We start from the raw sequence: 21,257 nt of genomic DNA, 5'->3' as shown, positions 1-21,257 counted from the left end.
CACAGAGCTCTCACCCTCTAGTGGCAGATAGGCAGAATATATTGTCTGTTTCTTCCTATTTAAATTAAACCGGATACAAGCAATTGAGTTGATTGCTTTGGGGTGAAATTACTTTTTAATTCCTTCGATTTATTTACTACAAGGGCAGCTAAACAGAGCTTAGTTACCGTAGGAAGTACAGGCTGTGTGTGAATGTGCATGGTTTAAGAACAAAAGCAGTAACATATAGTGCAATGTAAGAACCGTTTACTTATGCCAACTAATGATGTCTAGGTTTAGAATTATATTTGTTCCCGTCACTGGCCATTAGAGATGGACAGATCTATCAATTCTTGTTCAGTCAGATTCTCATTTTTCCAATCGTAAATTCAGTTCTCCACATTCTGCATCAATTCGTGCTTTTTTTAAAAAAATACTCCTAAAATGTGATTTGCATTTTAGTGTGAAATTCTAATAAACACATTTCACTATGCAACTTTGACTAATGTACACATTTTTGCAAGCAATTTCCCCTAATATAACACATTTTGGTATGTTATTTTCACCAATATTATTAGGCACATTTCCCTCTAATATATACATCTTTGTAAATGTTTGGTCACAGAATTGGGTTGTGAAGTTTAGAGAGGTGTCAGTTTTGAAGTATAGCTGTGTTCTAGCATTTTTATTTTTTAAAAAATATCATTATCAATAAATGGAGCAATCAGCGTATAACAATGGTGTCATCCTTTACAATAAGGGTGGGGGGTGGAGGCAAGGTTTTATGCCGCTCCTATTACAGTTGGGAGGGACGTGGGTGGCACTGTGGGTAAAACCTCAGTGCCTAGGACTTGCCGATCGTATGGTCAGCGGTTCGAATCCCCGTGGCGGGGTGAGCTCCCGTCTTTCGGTCCCAGTTCCTGCCCACCTAGCAGTTTGAAAGCACCCCTAAGTGCAAGTAGATAAATAGGTACCGCTTTATAGCGGGAAGGTAAACGGTGTTTCCATGTGCTGCGCTGGTGCTGGCTCGCTAGAGCAGCTTCGTCACGCTGGCCACGTGACCCGGAAGTGTCTCCGGACAGCGCTGGCCCCCGGCCTCTTAAGTGAGATTGAAGCCTTATTTACCTAGGGATCCATCAGCCTTGCCATCCCCGGACCTTGGAGGGAACAAAAGTACCAGGAAAGCAAAATCTTCTTTGGAGAAAAAGTTTATTAAAATCTATGCACAGAGACAATCTGTACATAGAGACAACCAGCAGGATACCTCCTGAAAGCTGGCTGTAAAGAAATACATTTCAGCAAGCCTTCTTATACCTTTTGAGCATTTCCCCCCTCCCATTCCTTCCTCAAATTTTCCCAATCAGCTGGCAAATGTTCAACTTATTCCCTTATATGGCACATCTATCTGCTGGCTAAGCACTTCCTCATACGTGTCTTTCTGCTAGCTAAGCACTTCCCCATACGTGTCTTTTCTTATCTTTGCATTACTTAAGACAGGAAGCGTATGGCAGGAAACATGGTGATGATTTGCCGTGGAAGAAACTAAAAAGTTTTAAAAATTAGTTTCTTGCATTAGATTCACAAAATGTTTAGGGGTATGCATCCCCCTAGAAACCACCTTTTTGCCAAGGCACCCAAACATGGTTTGTAGTTTTGAAATATGAAAACAAATGCATGTTATAAAAGACAGAGTGAGACCTCTTTGGCAGGCTGGTTAAATTTGCAAACAGCTGCAATTTTCTGGCTAGCTGGTAAGGCAGGAAGCTGGACTCTTGACCTGCCTGACTTTAGCAAACACTCATTGTTTGGTAATGCCGCAACTGCAAAAACAGGATTAGTACAGGAATTTACTGCAGGAAATATTCGAGAGCAACCCCTACAAAGTACAATGGTACAGAGAAGGTAGAGAGAAATCCTTCTCATGCCCTGCATGTATGTCTTGCATTTCTAAAATAGATAGCACAAAAACAGGAAACAGCTCCCAGTCTGCAGAGCTGAAAACAGGAAGCAACTTCTGGCCTACAGAGCTGACGCATTTGCGTTTTTCTGCCTAACCACAGCTTTTAGCTTCTTTGCCTTATTAACCCTTCCTTCTCCCTTCACTCCCTCCTCTTTTTTTGAACAATCTATTACTTAGATTCGTTCTGGGGTATGGGTCTATATTCTCTCATAAAAGCAATCACACGAGGTCCCATCGTGTGGGATATCATCTTTTCCCATCATATGTTGCATACATTGCATCAAGCAGGGAATACAGAAGCAGAAAAGCAAAAGGATTATAAGCGGCCCTGCTATCAATACCATAATATGCCTGATCCAACCACCATCGGGGAGCCAAGAATATAACCAATTCCATGGATCACCTTCTGTATTTTTTAGCGGGTTTTCAGCTATCATTGTTTCCATGTGGTCGATTGTGGCCGAAATGCTGACATTGTTATCTGGGATAAACATACAACAATGAGAATGAACTAACACACAAACTCCTCTCTATGTTGAAGATGTTACCAATGGGAATTCCATGTAGCATCAAACCTGGCCGTTTAGCATAAGGTGGTATGTGCATACACAGCCAACAATTGGAGAGATTTAACATTGTGGTGAACTTAAACATATCTTGGACATAAATATTATTCCTCCACATCTTATGATAATTTTCTCCTCGTGATGTTTTATCCAATAACCTAGTCCCCATCTGTCCATGTTCACCAGGTGCAGCACCTTCCTTGTCTCCTGCAACTATGAGAACAAGGAATACTAGGAGGATCATCAAGGGGATAGAAGGATTTGGCTGTTGCCTCCCACAGAGCCTATGATGCTCATGCCAGCAGAAAGAGACACATCCATGTGACAAGGGCAGGTGAAATAACCCCTATCCACCATCCCCAATTACTCCATGGTTCCTCCCACCAATATTCAGGGAGTGTGCTCATTGTTGAAGAGCCCACTGATATTCGTGCTCGATTACCTGTTGAGCCTCAAGGGTGAGAGCCCACCGGTGAGCTGATGCTCCCACTATGTGGGTCAACTTTCCTACTAACCCTGTTGGGTGGATTGAACTCTCGTGCTGCCTCCCTACTGACCAGGGCATATGGAGGCTGAAATCCTGGGGTGGCAATTCTTATTTTGGGAGGCTCGAGCCACCACGATTGTCAGAGGTGGTGCTGCAGAATTTACTGGCATTTGTTCAGCAATTTCAATGCACACCTGGTTAAGGCTCCCACCCCTGCAACACTTGCATTAAGATAGGTTCCGTCCCATTTAGGTTACTCCCTCCCAACAGCAAGAGCAGTCCAGAACTCGATAGAATTCGACCGTCTCTGCAACTTCCCGTAGGAGCACTACCCACGCGTGCTGGATAGTGGTGTGGGAGAAGAGCCACAACGGGGAAGTGGGATGTTTCAATATGGTAACCTCATCAAACCCCTGTTTCCAATAGCCAATGAGCACGCCATCTCTTACCACCGGCAAGACGAACCAGTCATAGCAGAGGCCAGCAGGCCAGTAAGGGCGGTATGGCTCAGTGGGGTCAGGGCTGTGGGACATAGAGTAAATCAATACAGAATATAACAGAGAGAGAAAAAAGAGAAAATCCTTATGAAAGTATTAAATGTCCTGGTGGACTTCCTGGATTAGTCCCGGCACGGGTTTTCACGTTGGGGACGCTGCCCACGGGCGCCCCTCCCATCCAATTCTTCAGCTGTGCGTAGAGATATCAGCTTCCGGTGTGATATCAGCAGAGCGGTCGTCTGCCAGGCTTCTGGAGATAGTCAGCCGAAGGGAGTTCTCTGGATCTGGTGTAACTGTCCAGTCTGAAATGGCTTTCTTCACTGAGTATGGTGGACCCAAGGGGTAATGCCGACAACTTTCACGGCTGTGGGTGTGGAGAGCAGGACGATATAAGGTCCCTTCCAGCACGGTTGTAGCAGCGTCCGTGCCCAATCTTTTACCCACACTTCATCACCTGGCTCGAACTGATGCAGCCAACACACAGGGGTTGCGAGCCTGAGTCCACCTGTTGAGACAAAAGAAAACTCGGAAGAATATCTGGACATAATTATTCAATTGCATATCCTGACCAGCATGTGGGGGCAACATTCTGACATATGGGACCGGTCTCCCAACCACAATTTCAAAGGGTGACAGATGGGTCTGTCTTAATGGGAGACTGTGGACCCTGAATAATGCCAGAGGTAACATTGTCACCCAATTAGACCCAGTTTCCTGTGTCAGCTTGGATGGCTGATTCTGGGGTCTGTATGCTGTATGCAACTTTCAGTTAATTTGTAGTGCCTTAGCCAATTCCTGCAACATTGAATGAACAAAGGCTGGTTCATTGTCACCAGGTTTAGGGCTCTGGTGAGCGCAGTTAATTCTGCCAGCTGGGCCGATGTTCCAGGCGGGAGTGGCTTTGCCTTGATCACCTGGTCTTCCAGGGCTACCACTGCATAACCTGCCTTCCAGTGTCCAGCCTCAATGAAGCTGCTTCCATCCATAAACCATGATGGCCACTGGGGGTCTGCTTTATCTTTAAGGTCAGGCCTGCTAGAGTACACCTCATCCATTACTTCAATGCAGTCATGCGTGGGCTCCCCACCTTCTCCTACCGGTAATAGGGTAGCTGGGTTGAGGGCTGTGGTGACTTGGAATTTCTAACGCGGATGTAATAATAACATCTGACATTTCCTCATTTTAGCCTGGGAGAGGAAATAGGTGCCTCTCAGCAGATGGCACGCTGATTCTTTCCTAAGCGGCCTCGCCCTCCTCCCCGGGCGGTTTCTCCCAACGGTGGACCTCCCATCCTCAGGGCCATCAACTTCTTTGCCTGGTACTTCTTTTTCTTCTGGGCCTCTTCCTCTTTCTGATTATAAGTGGTCTGGGCTTGTTCCAGCATCCATTCAAGGGTGTGGCCCATAAAACCATTGTGGTTTTTTTTTCCTTCTTGTTTTTTTTTTTTTTTTTTTAATGTTCCTGCGGATATTGGGCGCTGCCTGGGCTACAAAGGCAGTTTTTATGATAGGGACATTGGCAGCCTCATCTGGGTCCACAGGGGTATACTGGCGGTAGGCTTCCTTCAGCCTCTTTAAGTAGGCTCCAGGGGCCTCCTCTGTTCCTTGCACTATTTCTCTGGCCTCCACAAAGTTGGTGAGTTTTCTGGCTGCCCTCCTCATGCCATTTAAGACATTCTGGCGATAAGTGGTGAGGGTATTCTGCCCTTCAGTGGTCTGATTTGCTGGGTTTTCCTCAAATGAAGGGTTTTGGTTCCTCCAATTATAAATTTCTGCACTAGAGAAGGGGACATGTTGAACTGTACAAGTTCTATTGGGCACCACCCCATCAGGTCCCGCGGGGGCCAGAGGGTCATACACTCTGCGGAGAGGCATCACTCTGGCCGCGCCCTTTTCCTGTGCTTTATGTGCCCTATGGAGGGTCACACTTTTCACTGCCTTCCTCTGTCCATGTCTTATTATTTTTGGTTAGCTCAACTAATCTTTCTACAAACTCTTCATCCTCATCATCCTCTTCTCTTTCTTCCCTTTCTTTATCTTTGCCCAGGTCTAACAATGCATTGTCCACGGGATTGGGGCTGGGCCATCTGCTCCCTGTGGCGGGGGTGGTGCCAGGGCTGTTGCCGGGGCATGGGGTGGTGGGGCATCAAAACTTTATCTTCTTCCCTCTCTAAATCCTGGAGGACTGGGGGTTGTCCTCCTCTCTTCCTGACTGAGCAGATACGGCTGCCTGAGACTTTTTGGCAGCATGACTTCAACCAAGGGGGGGGGGGGTTTTCCTTTCCACATTGGTCTTCCAAGTGGAAATATAGGGGATTTGATCAGAACGGACATTCAAAATGTTCTGATATAATGGATTAAATGAATTGCAAATCAAGGGTCCTGGTGGACGGCCAATTTATTCTTCTGGGTGGGCCAATCTAATTCACAATGTCCTCATCCTCCCCTCATCAGCTTGGATCCCCAAAAAGCCTTCCAAAAGGGGTGCTTTTACTTTGGCCAGAACCCATTTCTTCCAGAAACTCCGCTCCTATTCACAATAAAAATTCTCTCATACTTCATATACTACAGATTGTGATTTGGCGAGGTCGCCCTGCCAAAAAATGCACAATCCTGCAACCGCTCGGCCAAGGGGAATGCTAAACCCCGACCCTCATACACCAAGACAAACACTGGAGTATCTGACATGCAACACACACAACATTCAAATCACATCAATATAATTTCCCCTTATTCCTGGTGGCTGGCACTCTATTGCACAACCAATTCCCTTATTCCTGGCTGGCACCTTATTGCCTGTGACACCCTGCCACAACCAGGGGAGGTTGATCAAGCCTCCTGCCCTTTTCCGTCGGGCTGCCCTTTCCATCGGGCTTACCTGTTCCGCTGCGGACCTGTCCCCTTCGGCGCCGTCCTCTTTTCCTCCCTCAACAAGATGTCTCCACTCCAGAACAGTGTGGCTGGCTCCCCCCCACGAAACAGGCGGGGTGCGCACGGGGAGCCTGCAAAACGCTGCTGAGCTGTTCACCTTGGTTGAGCCTGGCCCTCCGGTCCATATTGGGGAGGAGGCTAATCCCGGACGAGCCCCCAAAGAAATGAAGCCTTATTTACCTAGGGATCCATCAGCCTTGCCATCCCCGGACCTTGGAGGGAACAAAAGTACCAGGAAAGCAAAATCTTCTTTGGAGAAAAAGTTTATTAAAATCTATGCACAGAGACAATCTGTACATAGAGACAACCAGCAGGATACCTCCTGAAAGCTGGCTGTAAAGAAATACATTTCAGCAAGCCTTCTTATACCTTTTGAGCATTTCCCCCCTCCCATTCCTTCCTCAAATTTTCCCAATCAGCTGGCAAATGTTCAACTTATTCCCTTATATGGCACATCTATCTGCTGGCTAAGCACTTCCTCATACGTGTCTTTCTGCTAGCTAAGCACTTCCCCATACGTGTCTTTTCTTATCTTTGCATTACTTAAGACAGGAAGCGTATGGCAGGAAACATGGTGATGATTTGCCGTGGAAGAAACTAAAAAGTTTTAAAAATTAGTTTCTTGCATTAGATTCACAAAATGTTTAGGGGTATGCATCCCCCTAGAAACCACCTTTTTGCCAAGGCACCCAAACATGGTTTGTAGTTTTGAAATATGAAAACAAATGCATGTTATAAAAGACAGAGTGAGACCTCTTTGGCAGGCTGGTTAAATTTGCAAACAGCTGCAATTTTCTGGCTAGCTGGTAAGGCAGGAAGCTGGACTCTTGACCTGCCTGACTTTAGCAAACACTCATTGTTTGGTAATGCCGCAACTGCAAAAACAGGATTAGTACAGGAATTTACTGCAGGAAATATTCGAGAGCAACCCCTACAAAGTACAATGGTACAGAGAAGGTAGAGAGAAATCCTTCTCATGCCCTGCATGTATGTCTTGCATTTCTAAAATAGATAGCACAAAAACAGGAAACAGCTCCCAGTCTGCAGAGCTGAAAACAGGAAGCAACTTCTGGCCTACAGAGCTGACGCATTTGCGTTTTTCTGCCTAACCACAGCTTTTAGCTTCTTTGCCTTATTAACCCTTCCTTCTCCCTTCAAGATGGGCGCACAACCCTAGAGTCGGACACGACTGGCCCGTACGGGCAGGGGTACCTTTACCTTTATTACAGTTGGGTTACTAGAGAAATGAGATGTAGGCCAGATGTCAGATCAAAACCCTTCTGCCCCTTAGAGCCCAGTTTGCAGACTTTTGGGGGTTTTTGTAAATAGTTAATGGGTGTGGCAGCTGCTCAGATCTATAAACTAACTGTGCACTAAAAGTTATTTGAAATATTGGAACCCAATTAACTCTTGTCCCAGAAAGGAGCTGCCATAGTTTTAAAGGTGAAATGGGCTTGCTCCTAATCAGAGAAATCCTCCATCATAAGTCGTCCCTTTTGTCCATGATCCACTAATCGCTTATACTTGCCAGGATGCCTAAAGTTAGGAGTCACTGAGGAGCTAGCTTATGAGTCCATCTTATTCCAGACCAATCGCATGGGCTCCACAAAGGATGTGCCACACATTTAAAAGTGCGGAAAGAGATAGGAAGCGAAGGGAGGGGTTGCAATGTTGCGCAGGACCCCTCTTAAGACTGTGATCGTGTCTGTGACTACGAGCCTGTTAATCTTCCAGCCAAACCTGCTGTTTTGTTCAGCTAACCTGTCTGCATGTGGTTTTTTGGGATGGAAGTCAAATTCCAAGGCTTCATCCGCCATTTTGGAAATGTCAGCTACTTTTGCTGGAAGATCTTTAAAGGAAAATTCAAGAGGTTTAAGGGCATTCTGACAATCCTTTGTAGGATCTAGATACAATTGTTTGATATCTGCTGCCAGGTCAGCAACATAGTTCTGGAGGAGTTTTTGATGGTTTTCCTGCCTTTGGTTTCCACCATGTTGTGCTTGTCAATTTCACTTGCTGCAGAACTGTCAGATTTTGGTGCTGCTAAGACAGACTTCAGAGTTTCACTCTTTGGCCAAATGTGATGTCATGTGCTTCCCCCAAAACTAGTGCTACTTAAAAGGGTAAAGGTAAAGGGACCCCTGACCATTAGGTCCAGTCGTGGCTGACTCTGGGGTTTGCGGCCTCATCACGCTTTATTGGCCGAGGGAGCCGGCGTACAGCTTCCGGGTCGTGTGGCCAGCATGACTAAGCCGCTTCTGGTGAACCAGAGCAGCACACGGAAATGCCGTTTACCTTCCCGCCAGAGCGGTACCTATTTATCTACTTGCACTTTGACGTGCTTTCGAACTGTCTTTCAAAAGCTATAAATGTCAGCTGAGCACAGAACTATATCAAGAATGAGATGGGGTGAGCTGCGGAGTGATCAAACTATACATCCATCTGGTTTATGGGCTATGCTGTGTTTCATTACTTGTATTGTTTGGAAATGGCAAATAAAGTAGGTTCACCTTTAAATGCAAATTGAATTGAATTTCTCCTTTATCCCTGCTGGTCATACAAGGCATTTCTTTGAGTACACGAGGTTTTTCTTATGCTTATCTATGAAATGGATTTTTTTTTCATTACAAGAAATTGAGGTGGGGTGGGGGGAGTTCAGGAAAATGTGACTAAGTTCACTCTCAATATCTTTCCAAAATCTCCAGCAGCATAATAGAAAATGCTAATTTTAACTACTCAGCAGAAAAACAGGGTCCAGAGAGAACTGGGTGACCCACTTCTGAAAATCTGGCAGCGTCAAACTCAAAAGACAGATTAAAACTGAGAACAGGCAGTAGACAGTAATAACAAATGCCCTTATTGTTTTAGGGATGATTAATAGCTGGCACATCTCTTGAGTTTGACTGTGAGAGCATTTCTTCATTCTACAAATCTTTTTAAACCATTAAATAAAACAATTAACAGTTTAAAAGCTACAAACTCTTGTGTTGTTTTATTGCTCTCTGAAGTCTTTGTGAATTGCCTCCACTTTTGCAAAGACTAGACTTCTTCTGTGTTTAGACTCGGCCTGGCATGTGGTTAATGCGGCCATAGAATAAATTATATATGCTAAGAATCCCTGGCTTCAATGGGAACCAGAGGTTTATACTGTGGTTACACTTATTCATACTTTGGGAAGAGAAATTCAAAGTTGTTTTCAAGATACAATATAGACTTACAAAAGACATAAAGCATCATGTTCATATTTTGAAACTTGGCAGCAAAATTCTCCTTTCTAAAATGTAATAATTTATAAGCTCAGCAGCTAGTTGGTGTGCATGGAAAAGGTATGAATTAACTGACTAGCTACTGAGTCTGGTGGATTACAGTCTTTTTCCTTCCTATCATCACTGTGCATGTGTGAACGTTAGGACATTCCTAGCTGCCATTTCATAGCAATGAGCTAAATTATTACATTTATTCATGTGCTTCAATGGCTGACTTCTAAAATTCTCTCCCACACAGCTGGCCTGCCTTTAGAAATAGAAAAGAATGGAAATCTTTCTAGAGCTATTGGCGGTAGGAAGGCTTTTTAATTCACACACATCAGTCCCAAGGTAGTCCAAAAGATGGAATGAGAAACCTATTTGGTACAGTAGCATTTTGTAAACAGTTGCCAAGTTGGTGCCTTGTCACACAAATATTCAAATAAAAAACTTAGTAACAAAACCAGCACTCAACTTCCACATTGCTGTACATTTATTGAATACATGGCATAAATTTTACTCCCTTATTGAGTCAAGTCTGGGCTAAATCCAATGTTTCTCCATGGTTTTAAGTTTGGTAATAAGTTGCAATTCAGCAACTTCTCTTTCCAGAAATAGACTGGAAAGAGAAGTTGCTGAATTGCAACTTATTACCAAACTTAAAACCATGGAGAGACTTGGGCTGAATAGAGACACTGGATTCTTATCTCATTATACATGATAAAGTTATTTTTAGCCATCTCACCCCTTGCTTTTTTCTGTAAGACCAACTGCAGTCATTAACAATCGTCAACAGGTTTACCACACCTATTAGCCAATCACCCATTCCCACCACCCTTCTGAGTAATACCCCTCCCCACCATCTCCCTATATATAAGAGTCTGGTGACTTCTGTTTCAGTGTATCTGAAGAAGTGTGCATGCACATGAAAGCTCATACCAATACTGCAACAAACTTAGTTGGTCTCTAAGGTACTACTGGAAGGATTTTTTGTTTCCCCTTTCCTTTATATTTATCTTCACAACAACCCTTTAAAGTGGATTAAGCTAAGAGCCAGTGACTAGCCAAGGGTCACCAAGTGCATGTTTGAGTAAGGCCTCTCCTCTAACCACATTATGCAACACCAGAAGGAACACTGAGGTTCCACTTGCCATGATTTTGTGCAATGCTGGGTTAAACTGGACATCATCGTGCTATCGTTCAGAAGGGTATTCACAAAGATGTAGTATTCCTTTATTTCTGTGAAAATGTGCTCTCTCGAGATTATCACATTTTAACTGGGACATTTTATCTGAGGTACCTGTTTCAACTTTACTATATTATTACAGCTAATTTCGTGGAAGTGGTTAATTTTTCTGTTTCTGATGAAACTTTGTCACGTGGAAGAGGCTATGTGAGTTTGACAATTGTAAATGCATAAGCGGGTCTAAGATAAGCAGGTCAGTATAAACAAGGCACAAGATCTAGACTTCAATGTGTTATGTTCTCATCTGAGTGCACAAGGATTTACACATGTCAACATTAATTATTTTGTTACAATGGGAAAGTTGGGGGCATTTTAAGCTGATACTGCAAGGAAGGTGCTGGCAAGTGTGCCAACTACATGTCTTCTCATTCATCACAGGTTTCTTTCCCACTTCACGCAATCACTGTCAAAGGTATGAATTGCTTGCACCTCAAATATACCATTATCACAACACTTCGGTGTAGATTGCATGTGTAAAAATGGACCCAAGAACTGGTATCCAGGGCAAACCGTTGTAACATTCAGTTTTTGCAGTAAGTAGCATGCCTTTTCTTTCAAGAAATGTGGCAACAAAACTTTTAAATAAAGCATTTTAAAACTTTTTTTAAAAAAGAAAACCTTTCCTTGTTAAGATAATTTGTAATGTTTGGCCATCCGGAATGTGAATAATTAAATGTTTGGAATAAAAAAAAATTGCTTGGAATAATTAAAAGTGCAATTTCTGCTGGAATAAAACAACAATAATAGAATGGTCTGGAAAGGTGTGTTCCTGAGAACAGCAGCAAATTCTTAGCATGTCCAAAATACCACCTTAACTAAGTTTTCATAATAAAATTACATTCTGGTTTCATCCTCTGAGGATTAAAAGCTTGACAGTTTTGTAAATAAACAAGAATTATAATTAGGTTCTGTATGTTAAAACATTAATGCACCAGCAAGCAAGAGCAATAAAATATTCAAAGGCAATCCATTGAGAAAGATATAGAGGCACACATGGCACAGTAATCAAGGAACTAGGAAGCTTAATCTCACGGTCGGATACTACGTATATAAGGCTGAAGTTGGTTCCTAGTTTTCATTTCATTGATTTGAAGTGGCCAAATCTTGAACAGCTACCTGAACAGCTCGAGTAAGAATGCAGCCCCAAGTCATGTTTTGTTTATTTAATGTATTTATTGAGACCTACAGTTATTTGCATGTATGAAACAGAAACAATAAACAAATAAGACTCTGGATCAGAGAAAAGGCCCAATGCTACAATGGCATGAACTAACATATTATTCTCTGTCACTATGGCTGTAAAATAGAAGACAATCACTGTAACCACATTAATCCAACTGAAGGACTTAAAGCATCATGAACAACATTAACTAATTATAATTTCAAAGACACTTGTATAATTAATAGTCTTTCTAAATTGATGCAAATTGGGCTGGAGGTGTTCTTGTACTGTCAAGTATTTATGAAAAATAAAACTACTCCATTCTGCCTCCCCAACCCAAAAAAGGACCTGTTTTGTTTGTTTGTTGATGATGCAGATTTGATCCCAAAATTCCTCTGCAATGGCATTTTGCAAAGTTTATTGTACCAGAGATCTATAGAGTCCTATTGCTCTTCCAAAACCATGTTATCACAAGCCTGTTATCACAAGCAGCTAACATATTTAAGTCCTAAAATACAGTACAGTGGTACCTCGGGTTACACACGCTTCAGGTTACAGACTCCGCTAACCCAGAAATAGTGCTTTAGGTTAAGAACTTTGCTTCAGGATGCGAATAGAAATCTTGCTCTGGTGGCGCGGCGGCAGCAGGAGGCCCCATTAGCTAAAGTGGTGCTTCAGGTTAAGAACAGTTTCAGGTTATGAACAGACCTCCGGAACGAATTAAATACTTAACCTGAGGTACCACTGTACTATGTTTCCCCATGCAACTCAGACAGTTGAAGCAGCATTAATTTTGGTGTTTTAAGAACTGTTTCCCAAGTTACATTTATTTCCTTGAGTACCTCATCCAAAATCCCACTACTTGTGCTACTCCCCATTGACCACAAGTCTCCAACAGCCAGGAGACACTGACAGGCATGCCGGGTACGACCTCACTGGAGTATAATGTTTATAATTTATCTTCTCTCATTTATGCAGAAACAGATATAAGCAGCTTCACCTTCCAGATGCTATTCCATTAACTTGGTAAAATCTCCTCCCCCAAAGCACCCTAAAACTAGCCATTTCTCCAGTTGTATCTTCTGTTAATGCAGAGTATAACTTTAAACCAAACTCATCTGCCACTCCCCAAATCAAGGCCTCAAAGCTTACTCCTTAAAACCCCATCAGAAAGAAAATAACTGATCTGATGAACAGTAAGGCAGTTGACTTGGACATTGGCCAATTTATCTCTGAACTGTTCTTCCATAAGTGGACAGATATTGACAGTGATATAGCTATCACACATAACTAACAGTTTGTGGAAGGTTTACCTTTTGAACACAGCTATTCTGCCTAAAAGGGCCAACTATAAGCTTCTTCAAGCTTTACTTTCCTAATTCTTTTGAGCACCGGGTACAGTTGATGGCAGGTGGCTAGAATGGTGCTGCTTTTCCACCAGTGTAAAGCACTACTGGTTTTGTGGGGATTCTGCTACAGCAGCTAGACCAGCCTAGACCTGGTATACCTAAAAAGACAAAATAAACCTCATCCCCACTCAAGCTGCTAATATTTCAAATGTGATGAAGGATCCACTGCTCCACTGACTCCAGCCAAGGTTAGAATTGTTCTGCTACAAGTATTTAAAGCTTATAAACCTATGCACCTCATCATAAGCTTTGAGTCATCACAATCAAATACCAGTATCTGGGAAACTGTACTCTTTAGGACACTATTTCTGGCCTAAGCACTGGTTTCACACAACACACTGAGGAATAAGCAGCTAAAGGTGTTACAGTGAAAAGGGTCAGGCCACCTGACTTACACTCCTGGGCATGCCCCCTACAGGAGCATCCCCAATGAGATTTCTGAACACTGTATTCAGCCCAATGCAGTGGCATAGCGTGGGTTGCTGACACCTGGGGCGGGGCAAGTGTTGCACCCCTGTGGTGGACTGGGCAGTTTTTTGGGGGTGCACCAGGGGGGCGCATGCAGAGCCCATGCAGAGGATGTACAGAGTCTGCCTCCAACAGGCTCCTCGACTGCTGCCTCCATCCACCTGCTCACTAGACACGCCTCAGCTGATAGGGCTCTGTGCCTGTCATGTGCATCCAGGGCAATAGCCCCCCCTGGCCCAATGCTCTGTGAAACATGCTTTCAAATGTGATGCCTTCCATGCAATCATGGCTAATAAATCTATGACTAAAAAGGTAAAGGTAAAGGTACCCCTGCCCGTACGGGCCAGTCTTGACAGACTCTGGGGTTGTGCGCCCATCTCACTTAAGAGGCCAGGGGCCAGCGCTGTCCGGAGACACTTCCGGGTCACGTGGCCAGCGTGACATCGCTGCTCTGGCGAGCCAGAGCTGCACACGGAAACGCCGTTTACCTTCCCGCTAGTAAGCGGTCCCTATTTATCTACTTGCACCCGGGGGTGCTTTCGAACTGCTAGGTTGGCAGGCACTGGGACCGAGCAACGGGAGCGCACCCCGCCGCGGGGATTCGAACCGCCGACCTTTCGATCGGCAAGCCCTAGGCGCTGAGGCTTTTACCCACAGCGCCACCCGCATCCCATGACTAAAAAACCGGGGGTTTAATATACATTTCTGGTTTTTTAAAAAAATCATAATCAAATGTATATGATCCAAGCAAAATCTGGAGAAACTGTTTGCTTGCCTCATAAATGGGAAAATGTGGAAATATTTCTTGACTCCTAAAGGCTGACAAGATTTTAAGAATCTTACCTAACTCCAATGCCCTCAAAGCTCTATCCACACACACATTAAATACTTTTAATTTAATATATGGTATTTGAGAAGGGCACATGCTGAGGATGTCTGGTTTCAACTATGTACCTCCGAATGTAACTGGAGGAGCAGCTTGTTTCAAGAGTCTTGTTAGTTCAGAATTTGCATAGTAAGCACACATTGCTAGAACACACATATAAAAGCCCATCTACTGCAATTGTTAGAAATAACTATGATTGTGAGGGAGGATTCTATTGCACCCTGCATTTTTTTGTATCTGAGCTGTCTCACAAAATCTTTAAAGCATTGCTTCCTTGCAAACAGCTGCTTTCTAACAGCTTCTACAGTTTCAACTCTCTTCTTCCCTTGCCTCTATACTTGCCACAGCTCTTGGAACATCGCTGTAGAACTGCTTCACAACCACAGAAAAGATCTCTATGCAATTTTACAATTAAAAAGTAGAAGAATAAAACAACCTGTACATTTGCAAACTTGTATTCACAATTGTCAGGGTTTCAGGGACAGAGAGCGAGGGGGAGGGGTCCCAGGGCGACGAGGAAGAGGACGACGATGACCCGAGGTTGTCAGTGAGTCCGTCAAGTGAATCCGAGGATTCCCAAAAGGGAGCCCCCCTGGTGAGGCCAAGGGGCAGTAGAGAGGGAAGCAGTCAGAAGCAGGGGAACGAAGAGGGACTCCCCAGTGGGGGTTGGAGATCGGGACCGGCCCCTCCGTCGGAACGGAGTGAAGGGGGTGGAGTTGCCAGTGTGTCAGAAAGAGCAGAACAGGGAGCAGAGAGGGGAAGGAGTTCGGAGCAGAACGTCCTGCCGGAAGGGGAGGAGTGTAGTACCGAGAGTAGCGTAACGGTCGAAAGGAAGGTCAGAGGCAACGTACGCGCGCCAAGTTCAAATGTGGAGGCGCGCGGAAATGAGGAGAGCCCTGAGGAGGAGCCTGGTCCCAAAGCACGAAGGAGGGGGGAGCAGGCGTCAGAAGACTCAGCCTCGGGGGAGTCCCGAAGGGAGGGAGCACAGGGGGGCAGGAAGACCCTGCGGAAAAGGAAGGAGAGGAAAAGGTGGAGCAGTACAAGCCTCTTAAGCTGGTGCAGGGGCGGGACTGACTCAGAGGGGACTTCTAACATCTAAGGGTAACAGATGCTGAGCCACGGAGCTTGGATGTAACGACAGCAATGTTCTTCAATAAAACCTTTTGTATATAACTTGGACTGGATTTTGGTCTCTTGTGAGCTGGGACCTCGGGTGGCTCTGACAACAATGTTTGGAACGATGGTACCCTGATGTGGATAAAGAACCAGCAAGTTCTCTCAAATAGCTGTTGCTATAGTTTTAAGAGAGGTGGAATATATTTTGTGGGTGGCCCAAGAGTGGCAGATATTTAGTCAGAGCTCTCCTGACCTGCCAGTGTATCAAACCTATTTCTTGCTTTCTCAATGGACTTATTATTTAAGATCAAGGGATGTCAAAGCAACTCTAGGGAAACACAGCTATTGTGTTTGCCTGTGTATGTGCAGGTTGCAACATGAATAGCAGGGTGTGTCGTCACAGTATGGGTGTTTCTACAGCTCAGTTCCTTCACTGCACGACTTAAAAATCCTGGTCATTTTCCTGCCTAGAAGGCATATTTTTATTCACCTAAATTTTTTTACTACTGAACTTATTGGGAAAAACTTTTGGGCCCTTCTCTATGGATTTGGTGACTACACCTAGCTGCAACAGGCCACCAAAAAGAATACTCCTATAAAGCCTTTTGTAAAACAAATAATTATCCACTATCACTTTAGATAAAGGACGCGGGTGGTGCTGTGGGTTAAACCACAGAGCCTAGGACTTGCCGATCAGAAGGTCAGCGGTTCGAATCCCTGCAACGGGGTGAGCTCCCGTTGCTCGGTCCCTGCTCCTGCCAACCTAGCAGTTCGAAAGCATATCAAAGTGCAAGTAGATAAATAGGTACTGCTCCGGCGAGAAGGTAAACGTACGCTGCTCTGGTTTGCCAGAAGCGGCTTAGTCATGCTGGCCACATGACCCGGAAGCTGTACGCCGGCTCCCTCGGCCAATAAAGCAAGATGAGCGCCGCAACCCCAGAGTTGGCCACGACTGGACCTAATGGTCAGGGGTCCTTTTTATCACTTTAGATAATTTTCCTGCAATATTATTTATTTCATCATTAACCAAAAACAAGTGTACCAGTTCCCACATATTCAGAATTTGAAACCTTGATTAGGCACCTCGGCCTACACAAGTAGCATCTCCCTCCACACCGACCATAAATCCTGCTGGTTTTATTAATACGTTAGCCATCCCTTCTCCAAAGTCCAGAGGGCAATGTTTTGAAAAAAAAACCCAACAACAACCCTAGATATAAGGGTTTTACTAAGGCAGCCACTTACCAAGGATACATAAATTTATGTCCAGTTACCATGACCATACCTATGTTGAAAATTCAACACCGCTAGAGATTTTCCAGTACACTTAAGCACTGTTCCGAAATGGGTGCCACACTTTTGCCCAGAGGACCACGGAGGCTTAGGTTAATACTGAATATTTTCCAAGTGCCAACACAAACAGCCTTCGCTTTCCAGTAAGCAACCCACAAAAAAACCTTTCAAAACAGACGCCAAGTAAATACTTGGCGAGCAGCTGCTGCCCAGCCAGTGACAGAAATCAGCATCGTATTGATTTTTAATGACGCGTGTCTAAACCCTGGATATTCCCCTTCACGTGGGAATGCAGCGCTTTCAGAGAGACCCGCCTCCCCGCCATCTAAGGGCTCGGACGTACCAAGCCAAAAAAAGAGCAGATTCGCCGCCCAGCCCGACCGGGAACTCCGCCCTCGGCGTTTCAAGGCGAGGGCAAGCGTCTCAAGCCGCCTCACCATTGTGCTCCTCCGCTTAGATGGCCTTGCGCCTGAAAGACCGGCGTCATAATATTCAGGCTCTCGCGAAGGCACACTCGGAAGACGGGCGTGAGCTGCTTTAGCCGCTTGCCGATCAGGCGCTCTGCGAAGGCAGCACTAACGGATGAGGACCCCGCTCCCTCCCTCAGCCCGGTCGCTCGCCCCCTCCTTTTTTGCTCCGCCCCGCCCCTCGCGTGCGCTCTTCGGCTTCCCTCCCTCCTCTTTCTCTTTCCCCTCCGTATCTCGGCGCAGAGGTAACAAGGAGGAGCGGTGAAAGTGACGGGGCTGGAGTGGGCAGAGGCGGCCGTCCCCCTCCCCACCCCTCGCGCGCGCAGACACACACATTGGGCCGTCCCCTTCTTGCCCTCCCGCGCGCCCTAGGGATACTCATTTCCATTCTCTCTCACACACGTGCGCGCGCACCAAAGCACACACGGTGAGGAAGCGGGAGCGAGGAGTGAAAGGAGGGACGGACGGACCGATGGGAGTGCGTGGGGGGGGGGGGGCGGGCGCTGTCGGAGAAAGGATTGAGAGAAAGGAGGGGTGGCTCCTCCAAGACTGTTGGGCGGGAGCATGAGGGAACGGCGCTGCGGGCAGGCCGCCGGTCACGTGGGCGGTGCCGAGCACGCGCCCGCGCGAAGGGCTGCCTTTCTTTTTTTTCCCCTCCCTTCCGCTGACGGACCTTCCAAGTCAGGTTGCCTTAGAATCGCTGGGCGCGCGCCGACAGGTGCGGTCTGAGTCGCGCGTTCGAGAAAAGGGGGTGGGGAGATAATTAAAAAAAACAGAATAAAAGGATTCCTGGCAGGAGGCGTTTCCTTTCTCCCCCTCCCCTCGCGCGCCGTGTCCCCTCCGGCGGCCCGTCCGTTCGCCCGCTTCCCTTCAAGGGCTGACTCTCGCGCTCTCTCTCCCCCTCGAATCCCGTAACGCCGCGCTCTTCTCTCCTCAGTTAAGCGATGCCCTCGGCCACCAGCAGCGCGATGGCGAGCAGCGGCAGCAGCGGCGGCGGCAAAACGGGGAACGAGGCGGCGTCGGCGGCGCCTCCGGCAACGGCAGCCGCGGCAACGGTAGCTGCTGGAGCGGCTCCATCCCAAGCGGCGTCGGCGTCGGTTCCGGGCGGCAGCACGAGTTCGGTGCAGACCGAGGCCATGAAGCAGATTCTGGGCGTCATCGACAAGAAGTTGCGCAACCTGGAGAAGAAAAAGGTGCGGAGGCGCAAACCCCCCTCCCCCTCAATCTCTCCCCCCCCCCCACCGGCCGATGCCGCTATCTTATCTTGTGGGGCCGGGCGGGAGGCGTAGTCGCATATCGCCGTGCCTTCCCTTCGGGGCCCTGCCGGCCTGCCCCGCCTTTTGTTTCCGCGGCCGAGGTGAGGCGGTGCGGCCTTCTCCCTTTGTTCTTTTTTTCCGCCGCGAACGGGACGCATTTGGGGGCCGTTGGAGCCCGGGGGCTTAGCTGCTTTTCCAATCCGCTCTCTCCTCGGTTCCCGCCCGAAGTGAGGCTTTGAAGGCTCGGTGGCGGCCGAACTACGAGCGACCCTCTTTCTCCTCTCTACTCTTCCCGCCTCTCTTTCTCTCCCCCCCCCCCCGGTGCACATGGAGCCGGCCAGGACCCAACATGGCGGCGGCGAGAGGCAGCGGTTCTTCCCAGAGAGGGAGGCTCATTGTGTGAGCGACGGCGGGTGCTGCACAAAGGCCCGGCAAGCTTCCTTCCTGCCAGAGACGCGCAGCCTCCGCTCTCTATGTGTCTGTGTGCGCGCAACACCCCACCTCTCCCCCCCTTGCCCTCCCATTTTAGTTACTATTTCCATAGCCGAGTCGTAGACGCCAGATGAAAACATGCCCTCGCTGCCCCGTTGAAGATGGGTGCGCCCTGGTTAACGGCGACGTTAAAGGGCTCCGGCGTGTATGAAACGCCTCAGGCGGGCTGGCTGCGGCTCCGGCCCTGGGTGACGAGAGCTCAGGCTGCTTTGTTGGGAAGGGTGTTTGTCGCAAAGTCTAGGCCGGGAAGGGAAATCAGCCTCGTGGGCAGCATTTTTAAATTGCCACCTAAGTTGCCCTATGCTCTTTGTCAGAATTGCCTTTGCACCTGGGGCACAGTGAGACTTACTCTCAAGTCAGCATGCATTTGATCAAGCCACACTTTAGAATTGAGCTTTTCGGAGAATACATGACTGGAAGCTGAGACTATGCTGCTGGAATAACCCATTCTAGTGAAAAGTTAGTCTCTTCCTTCCACAAAACTGATACATTGTATGGGTTTATAAAAATACTGGCACTACAGTCCAGAGAATCATTCCAGTTCATCTGCATGTTCAGTGGGACTTAAATGGCATGCCACTTCTAAAGCACCAATGAGTTTGAAAAGCTAAATTATTATAGTTGTGATGGGGGTGATGTGATAAAAGTTCCACTGGCTGCACAGGAGTCTTAAAGACACCAAGCTCTTTGTATCACATTAATTTGGTTAATCTTAATTAATTAATTAATTTAAAGAATGTTTATCCAGCTCTTTAGTAAAAAATGAAAAAAGAAGCCGCCTTCCAGGGTTGCTTCCAAATGTCCCTAGACGTATGATATGAAACATCACACAAAAGAGATTGAGGGGGAGGAGGAAGAAAGAAAACCAAATTCTTAAGAGTTCTTGTAATGACTAGCTGGCATGGAAAGATCAAGTGTTTAAAGGAGACCAAAATTATCAATGGGCTGGAGGAATTCCCTTGTGAGGAAGGTTAAGATTTATTCATTGACGATGGGGGGGGGGGGAGTTTAGAAAAAAACAAGTAGAAAGGGACATTATCCATGGCATGGAGAAAGCAGACAGGAAATGTCTCGTTTTCTCAGTGTTAGAACTTGGGGTAATCAAATGGAGGTGAATTTTAAAGGGTTCAGCACAGAGTATGGAATTTGCTACCACACAAGATGTAGTGAGAGCTACCAGTTTAGCTTTAAAAGCGGATCAGAATCATGGTTGCTGGTCATGGTGGTGGCATACTGTTTCAATGATCAGAGGAGCAGTAGGCAGGAAGCAACAAGAGAGGACTGCTGTGTTCATGTGAAAACCAAAATGCTGCCTAGATAGGTCTTTGGCCTTATCTGGTAGGGCTCACGTAATTTGACACCTGTTTGACTTTGTTTACTTGGGAGTAATTACTGAATTTAGCAGAGTTTACTTCCAAGTAAAGGTGCATGGGAGTGCACCATTGGGTTAAATAGTATATATATTGAATCCAGAATCAAACTTTGAAGTGCAAATCTTTCAAATGAAAATATTTCAGAACCCCATGTATAAGCATCATATTTCAGGCTTAGGAACCTTTCTGTATTGACTTTTAGGAAGTTCCACATTTATTTTGGTTTTTATGTTCCATTTTTCACTGAAAAAGACCACAAAATGGCATTGAATGTCCAGTACCAAAATTGCCAACACAGTATAAACAACACAAGCAGTTAAAAGCAGAAGTAGTAAACACAAACAAAATGTCCTAAAAACTCAAGACATTATAGAAATGCACAGATTCAGGCAACAATTAAAATATAAAGACTTGTGGATAAGAAG

General features: G+C 46.0%; 1 protein-coding gene across 11 annotated transcripts in view; it reads left to right on the top strand.

Moving 5' to 3' along the window:
• Positions 1 to 17,893: 17,893 nt before the first annotated feature.
• CAPRIN1 (cell cycle associated protein 1) overlaps positions 17,894 to 21,257 on the top strand; it is a gene marked incomplete at its 5' end in the record, with an annotated part of 34,342 nt that continues 30,978 nt past the window's right edge. For 5 of the 11 annotated variants that reach the window (XM_083750438.1, XM_083750433.1, XM_083750432.1 and 2 more), the window contains 2 exons: positions 17,894 to 18,138; positions 18,649 to 18,904. In XM_083750438.1, coding sequence (XP_083606564.1) covers positions 18,656 to 18,904 — 249 coding nt within the window. Of the gene's footprint in view, positions 18,139 to 18,648; positions 18,905 to 21,257 lie in introns of those variants that run through there. The other 6 variants (XR_014567085.1, XR_014567086.1, XM_083750437.1 and 3 more) reach the window with 2 other exon arrangements.

Source organism: Podarcis gaigeae (genome assembly GCF_964106915.1).
Source record: "Podarcis gaigeae genome assembly, chromosome: 1".
NCBI classification, from domain to species: Eukaryota; Metazoa; Chordata; class Lepidosauria; order Squamata; family Lacertidae; genus Podarcis; species Podarcis gaigeae.
This window is presented reverse-complemented; position numbering and strand designations above follow the sequence as displayed.